The sequence below is a fragment of the Rhopalosiphum padi genome, chromosome 2 (genome assembly GCF_020882245.1).
Source record: "Rhopalosiphum padi isolate XX-2018 chromosome 2, ASM2088224v1, whole genome shotgun sequence".
NCBI classification, from domain to species: Eukaryota; Metazoa; Arthropoda; class Insecta; order Hemiptera; family Aphididae; genus Rhopalosiphum; species Rhopalosiphum padi.
The window spans coordinates 27,910,245-27,918,673 of NC_083598.1; the positions used below are offsets into that span (position 1 = coordinate 27,910,245).

At 26.4% G+C, this 8,429-nt stretch overlaps 2 protein-coding genes across 2 annotated transcripts; both read left to right on the forward strand.

The window, feature by feature from the left end:
* The first annotated feature begins 905 nt into the window (after positions 1–905).
* On the forward strand, positions 906–3,058 carry LOC132918929 (peptide transporter family 1-like). The gene is made up of 7 exons (XM_060980286.1): positions 906–997; positions 1,068–1,223; positions 1,585–1,708; positions 1,960–2,088; positions 2,592–2,699; positions 2,780–2,915; positions 3,018–3,058. The coding sequence occupies exons 1-7, from the start codon at positions 906–908 to the stop codon at positions 3,056–3,058; spliced, it is 786 nt and encodes a 261-aa protein (XP_060836269.1).
* Positions 3,059–3,986: 928 nt separating this feature from the next.
* Positions 3,987–8,368, forward strand: LOC132919922 (uncharacterized). The gene is made up of 5 exons (XM_060981863.1): positions 3,987–4,077; positions 5,033–5,215; positions 6,759–6,761; positions 7,635–7,741; positions 8,134–8,368. The coding sequence occupies exons 1-5, from the start codon at positions 3,987–3,989 to the stop codon at positions 8,254–8,256; spliced, it is 507 nt and encodes a 168-aa protein (XP_060837846.1). The 3' UTR covers positions 8,257–8,368.
* Positions 8,369–8,429: the final 61 nt, after the last annotated feature.

Below are 8,429 nucleotides of genomic sequence, written 5' to 3' on the forward strand. Positions count from 1 at the left end.
TACGTTACAGGGGAATATTCAAGATGGAAATATACACAATACAAACGCATACACAAAAGAACATATAGCAAACATATGGATATCAAATTTAGGCTCACAAAAATTTAACGCAACTGGATATATTATTTTGGATCATAATATTACTGCTCTAGAATATATGAAAGAAAAATCTATGAAAAATCGAATACCGAAAAGAAAAGGCCAAATATTTATAAATGACAAAGGAATAGTGAAAGTAGGGTTGAAAAGATATAATATGAAATATGAAATTAAAGTATAGTCAATGTTGCATATTATAATAATATAAATATAAAGTAGCGTAAGGCATTATTGAAAACCTATTTGATTACAAAAGTCATTTTTTTTAATAGTGAATACTCATTATATCGAATGTTTTGAATGTTTTTAGACATATTTTTTACATCACTTAAAATTGCAAAACAACACGAATGTAAAAACCATTATTTGATAACTATTCTTTTCTTTTTAAGTTTAAATTCTTACTTTTTTGAATGGCAGTATAGGTATACATTTTATTTTCCAATGAATCGAAGTAGTATAACAACGTTTTCTGAGGTATCTTCTCTGGTACTCTGGTATTATTCCAATACGCTCATCTAAAATACGTATAACCAATTATTAACTAAATATATATAAATAACAATTCTCAGCAAAAAATATTCTCCTTAAGAATGAGTAGTTTAAAAAAATGTTGTTATCCAATAAAGTAAAATAGGTATACGAATTAAAATAATAAATTTTTTTTTTTTTAATGTTTAGCTACCTTTAAAATAATCCCTTTTCATAACAGAAAATATATAAATCCTGAAATTCGATTTAACTATATTATAATTATTTTGTTAATTTGTGTGTAATATTTTTAGAAGTCAATTGTATTATTAGTAATGGAAAATAGTTTATTTAACTCGCCTTCAGCAGTGCTTGTACCAGAAAATGTGTACATGACTTCGGAAAAAAAGCATCCATACATGATACAGTAAAGTTCTATATGGTTATTAAAAAAAAAAAACTAATATTTTTCATTGGTGTAATCTGTTTTGTATTAGTATAATTATCCCATCAAATGAAGATGGGAGAATATGGTTACGCATCAAAAATCTTACACTCGAGTCTACATCTAATAATAAAATAACAATTTTCGAAGAATCACTTCCCATTTCTCAATTTCAAAATAAAACAATTTTGAAAATTCCTTCTGGTTTGTAAGTATACTGAAGCAATATAAAATTAATAAAAAGAAAAGAAAAGAAAATTAGAACTGATAATAAGAGCTTTTATCAATTAAATAAAATTAATTATTAAATTCTTAAATATTTCACGAAACGTTGAAAAAAAGTATGACAACTGTAATTATCATAGAATTTTGATAATACACTATTATACTCATTTACTTTTCAATGTTGCTAACTTATTAGTATCTAACAAGTGGCAAGTACCATTTCTATAAAACTGTGTAGGTCGTAGATTTTAACATTATTAATTATTATAACTAATTTAAAAACCTGTATATATTTATGTATAGCTACAAATAATTTTTAAACATTTTATAAATACAATTTTAAGGTATACACTGACGATACATTATATGGATAAAAAACAGAAACCGATATCAATGAACGTCTTAAAATTTGAAACCAATTCTATTTACATATACAGAAATGAATATGATAATAATTTAATGAATTCTGTATGTATACCTTTATAACTAAAGACCGGATTTTGCATAATATAATGCATGTTCATATTTTTATAAGCAATTACATGCAGTAAATGGGGGGGTTTACATCAATCATACATAAATAAATAATAATACAAATTTTTATGTGCATATTTTAAAATTTTAAATGCATATAAATCCGGTCTTTATTTATAACCCCTTTTGGTCCAATTTCACTATGGCTATCTATTTATATTTTAATCACAATACAATATTTTTAGAAATTCAAATCGAATGCGGTTTTACAAACTCGTGTTTTAAGTAAAGAGTGGTTATTACCTCAATTTGTTTGTATGACATTTGGCGAAACACTGTTTACAATGACTGGATTATCGTTTTCCTTTTCAGAAGTAAATAATAATAAATTTAAAAAAAATTAAATCAATTTCAATTTAATATGTAAGTATGTAACATAACTATTACACGCATAATTAACAATTTTTTATTACAAAAACATCAATCAACAGTGTTAAATAAAGACAAAACAATAATAGTACCAATTTTTAAGAGGGAAAAGGACTTGTTAGTTCTTGTTTTTTTTCCTGTTTTAATAATTTGCTTATAAGATTACAACTACTACTGAATTACCAGGAACAAAAATTTAAATCATCTATTTGCAATATAGAATGGACGTCGCAAGAGTTTACATTAGTTGTCATATGTTGTATTTAATTTTTTTAAATACTCGACCCTTTAAAAATATTGATTCAGCTTCGTATTTATTTCTGGGAAGGCCGACCACGGGGTGTATGGAAAAACGCGTCCACAAACCTAGTTGGTTTTTTTTTGCGTCTCCGTTGCTCTTTTGCGTTTACTAAACGAATATATTTGTATTTACCGAGCTTTTTTTCAGACTCCTGAATCAATGAAAACTGTGTCAATATCTATGTGGTATTTTTGCGTGGCCCTCGGGAATTTAACTGTAATTTTTATCAACAAATTTGTAACGTTTGAAAAGAAAGTAAGTAATCAATTTTTATAATATCCTTTAATTTATACTCACGAGACAACAATAATATGTCAAGTATGTTTTAAAACCAGTCCAACATGTTTTTCATGTTTGCTTTCATTGCACTTTTAACGATAATCGTCACTAACAAGTTAAGTAACACGTACGAAAAATTGTATTACAAAAAAGAAACGGAAAATGAAAACGACAGAGATAACGCGAATTTAGGTGATACCCTCTGTCTTATACTTATTACGATTAATCGAAAAACAAACATTTCACAACTCATCATTAACTATAGGTACTTATTTTATATTTGTATATTTGCAGTGATGTTATTAAAAAAGGAGAGTTATCAACTATCGTTCTGAAAATGAAGAAATCATATTTAAGACAATCATCAGCAATTAATATTGTATTGAATCTAAAATTTTATATAACTGTAATAAACTATAACATGATGTTAGGTTCAATACAATATTATTGGCTGATATGTATAGTTTTATTTAAAATCAAAATCCGAGTAACGGTCTGGCAGCGTTATTAAACACGGATAAACAATAATTTTTTGGTTGTGCTCCAGCAACTGTTATTATGTCTACGGTTACACGAAGAAATAAATTTTATTTTTCAACGTTTTTCGGGTTTTTCCATACTACGATATTCAATAACAATTGAATAATATACCTACTGTATCTCTGGTGAATGTCGGAAACATTTTTAAATATTTTTTATAAATTGTTATGAGAATTAAAATTTCAAATAACGTGATTATTTTTGTTATCACATTTGTTTCTTATATAATATAGTGTATAATGTATATTCCGGCTTTCAATAGTAAGGAAATAGTAGGAAGGTACCTACTGAAAATTCGTCAGGATATAAAAGATTAATAATTTTATAATGAAGTAAAATATACTTGTCACCTAGGTACCAAGGGTTTCCTTAAGACTTAATAGCTTAATTGACTGCAAATAAAAATGATTTTACCGAATGCCAATCAAAGATTTAACAATAAATCACACGTTATTACGTTATTGTCGTGTATCTATTACCTATGTATTATATATATTATCTATTTTATATTATGTAGAAAATGTATAAATATTATTTACCTGTGATGTTGTTAGCCATTTTCGGTTAACATTTAAACAGTTATACAAAAGTATAATATAGGTACAAAGAAAATGTCTAACTGCCGCATAACCTTGACAACAATTCATCGTTTTAATGTGTTATAGCAATTTACAAGCATATAACATAATATTATATACCAAAGAATTGAATTTTAATTACAAAATGGAAGTTGACTCAGAAGAGGTAAAAAGGCACTTAGATATCTTAGGGTATACGCACATAGAACCCAGTCTGCTAAATGATTTCGTAAAAGGTAAATATTGACAAAGTTCGAAATTTTAATTTATTGTGCGTGTAAAATGTTGTGATTCTTTGTAAAATCACATTCCACGTCTTAATGCACTTAATACATACATAGGTAGATACGTAAATATATTTATAATCGACATAAATAATAGTATAGCTATATTCATTTTGAATACTCGAGTATAAGTTAGTCAAGTATAGGTAATACATTAGCTGCATAACTAGGATTTAATAGTTGCAAGGGCTAAAGACCTAGAAAATTAAAGTTCAAAATAAACCATAGAGTAAAAGCGTCCCCCCACCGTGTCATTAAAAATACGATTTTAAATTTTAACAATGAAATCTGTATACCTAATATAAATTTTGTAACTTAAACATATTTTATAATTTCTTACACCTATATTAAAATTCAAATGTTTATAAATTATAAAGTATCATTACCTACCGCGATAATCTCGTTAGATAATTCTTTAACTTTACTATATTAATTATCATTAATAAATTATATACATTATCATTATAAATTATTTTACACATTTAATCCTTGACAGTATTTTTTTTCATACATTACCAGGTTGAGCTAAAAATTAAAAGCGTATAGAGGCTTTAAGCCTCTTTCTATCCCCTTCCTCGATTAGGCCAATGAATACACAATGAATTATACGTAATTTTTATTTGACATTAAAATTTTATAATATGCTAATAAACTTAGTTAATGACACTAAATGCTTACAAAAAATAAGTTCCGTTTAATATACTCAGAATTTATTACGATGTGATAGAACACGTCCTACTCGTCCTAGATTCTGCACACAAAATATATAATAATAAAATATATAGGTGGTACCTAACATTTCAAATGATGGATTTTAACTGTTCTGAGGACAGGTTGGTATATTGTAGATTTGTATTTTATGTACCTCTATATAACAATATAATATACGCACACGACGACTTTTTAGATTTGAAAAAGATCATTGAATACGACCGAAAATACAACAACATCAGTCAACTATCCACGTCACTGTACAAAGACTGGGATCAGAGTTATTCCCAGAGGATGAAAAATAGCACCCCGAATAAAAACGCCATCGGTCGAAATTGTACCACTAACGGAGACGAACATGAAGATGAGATCAACCTAAGTAAAAAAAAAAGCCTAAGACACAATTTTATTGTTGTATCAGTATCGGATGTAGGATTTTTGACGTCGGTAGGACAAAAAGAGCATAATAGTTATAATCATTATTAAAACTAGGTATACTAATAGGTTATAAGATAACTACGAGAGGGGGGGGTTAATCTATCGCTGGTGGTTTGCATAATTTAGCTTGAAATGTGTTTGGTCAACGTAAATAACTATATTTTTATATTATATTATGGATTTGATAAATAATATTTCTTTTTTCCAGCTATCGCCTAACTACGTTATAAATTCAACGAGTGTTGTAGGTAGGTACTTACATTATAATATACCTACTCGTAAACAAAATCGCATGGTGAACGCAAGGCCTAACAAAAATATAGGCCCTGACGTTTTAATATAATTAGCCATAGTTAATAGGTACTTATTACAGTGGATAGGAAATAGATATTATTTAGTGGGCGCGTGAAAACGGGGGCCCGGTGACCGTAGTTATTTTCCTCAACTGTCCATTTTCCGCCAACAATATAATACAAATAAAATGTAAATCAAAATATGAAATTTATAAAATATGTGTTACCTTTAGACATAGGAGGAGAGGAGATTTGATTGAATTTTAGGGGGGGGGCTTAAATCTTTCTTTGCAAAATAAGCCATGGCTTTGCCCCCACACCCCCTCACTAACATCTAAATATTACCTCCAATACGCATTAACTACTAAATAACCAACTAAAAAGGAAAACTACTAAATACGTAGGTATTACCATTGATTATAGAATAGTCTATTCTATAATCAATGGTATTACTAACTACATATTATTATGTACTTTAAAATTATTAATTTATAATACAATAAATATTTTATTATTTTAGTATAATGAACCTATTTTGATTAGCAAATATATCAATAACGTTCTCAATACTGATATTAATATATTTTTCAATGTACCTATAATATTGAAGTTACCTATTAAAATTTTCAATCCGTTGTGACGGTCGCCGATGACGAGTAGGTATATGTTGTAATAATTATTATATTGACAACATTTCGGGCAAAAAAAATATTTTGTAAAGTTCCAAGATTTTGGCAATTGTTGTAAAATAAGTCCAACATCCGTCCGGCTACGTGACTGAAAGTCTGAAAAATGTTTAATAATTTTTGGGGGGCTAAGCCCCGCCCCCAATCTTCGTCTATGCCTTTAGGTACACTTATGATATTTATTACAAATAAAATAATACCGTTATTATTTTATCATATTAAGCTTAATTCTCCTTTAATAATACTAGTATACTAAAACACTAATGACGTCTAAACATTTTAATTTATGGTTTGAAATGGGACATAATTTTAGTCCAAAAAAAATTTTTGAGGAAAATAGAAACTTATCTTTTTTTTTTGGAGGAGAATGCTATCTCATTTTTTAAGGAAAATAGACACGCCCATCGGTACCAACAAATTAATTGAAAAATAGGTAAAATAATTTGTTAGTCTATAAAATACTTAATATATTATTGTACCTATACTGCTATATGTAGTAGGGTAGTAAGTAGGTACCATCTTAATATACGATAAAAGTAAGGAATCTCTGAAAAAAGAATAAACTAAAAAAAAACAATGAAAAAAGAAGATAAGTACAATTAGGTATTATAGCGTATTACATTACAATCAAATGTAGAATTTTGTGGGTCGTTAGTAGGTATTTGACATATTCCGTATAATAATTATTTAACGTAAAAGATTATTATTTTAAAAATCATGATTTTTAATAATATATGTTCATTTTATAATGTAAAATAATTTTTTCACATACGTCCGTAGGGCTACACACGTTTTTTTAACTTTTTAATCCGGACGCAAGTAGTAAGCATCGCATTAAACAATTTATTTACTTCATTATAATACATCAAATTTCATATAGGTAGGTACTATATACACGATAGTAAAACGTGATAAATTCAATTGTGACATAAATATTATGATGGTTTAGCCAGTTTAGGAATTCATCACGAGTCACGCATGTGTCAAACAATCACGAATATATAATTTATTATTTATTAATAATAAATTATTATTCACTATTATTAAAATGTGCAGACTAGAGCAGGTAGCATTTATTATATAAACATTCAAAAATCCATGGATTATTTACATAATTGATAACCATACATAAACATATTACATAGGCATAACTAAATCTTTAAATTTGAGGGTGTAACAAAATAAGACAGAAGTCATTTTTGTTTTAAAAACTTATAAATTTAATATGCTTATTTATTGTATATCTAATGGTTAGAAGATTTTCCGACCCCTCGCACATCTCTGTACGAAACATACACTATGGTATAGGTACATTTAAGTACAAATTTGTATTTTACAATCTAAAATAACAAGATTTGGATAGTTTTTTTTTTGTTTTTAGCAAAACGTAAAAACCAAAACTGTATGTCACAAACTATTTCAAAAATTATAGATCTTCATAATACAACTCCTGCGAATAAGAAACCTAAATGTGAATCAGAATTTATGGTAAACTTTAAAATATAAAACATTTTACAATTTATTAATTAATTATTAATAATAAATAAAATTGGATTCAGAAAGTATTATTTGAATATAATAATAATATTAATATGTATACTTAAAATGGTCATAACATTTAAATGTGAGCGAAAAAATAAATTATTGATTTTAATTTAAAAATATTATCTTAAAAACTTATAATTTTATTATAATATATGCAAGTGAATTGTTCACATTGCTTCAAAAGTTCAAAACCAATAAATTGTTTACTTCATTCATACCTTATTTAAAAATAATTTTTTTAAGAAATAAAAATCTATATAATTTTATATTGTTACGTTTTATCATAAAACCTTTGTTTTCTTGTGATTAAAAATAATATGCAGTTGAAATTACAGCCAACAAAATGCTATTTTTGTGGAAGTATACCAATGGAAAATCAACCAAGAATGAAGGTGAAACACAATTTGAACCCATTGCACACTTTACACCTCGGTATAACATTCGATATTGAATTTTAAAAACAAAATTAGGCAATAAAGTAAAGTCATTAATAATTATTTATAAATCTAAAATATTTTTATTATTCAAAATAAGGGAATTTTGTAAATTCAACACTATGTTTTATACCAAATGTTGTATAATATATTAATTTATATAATTTATATAGTATACAAATCAGAATAATTGATAC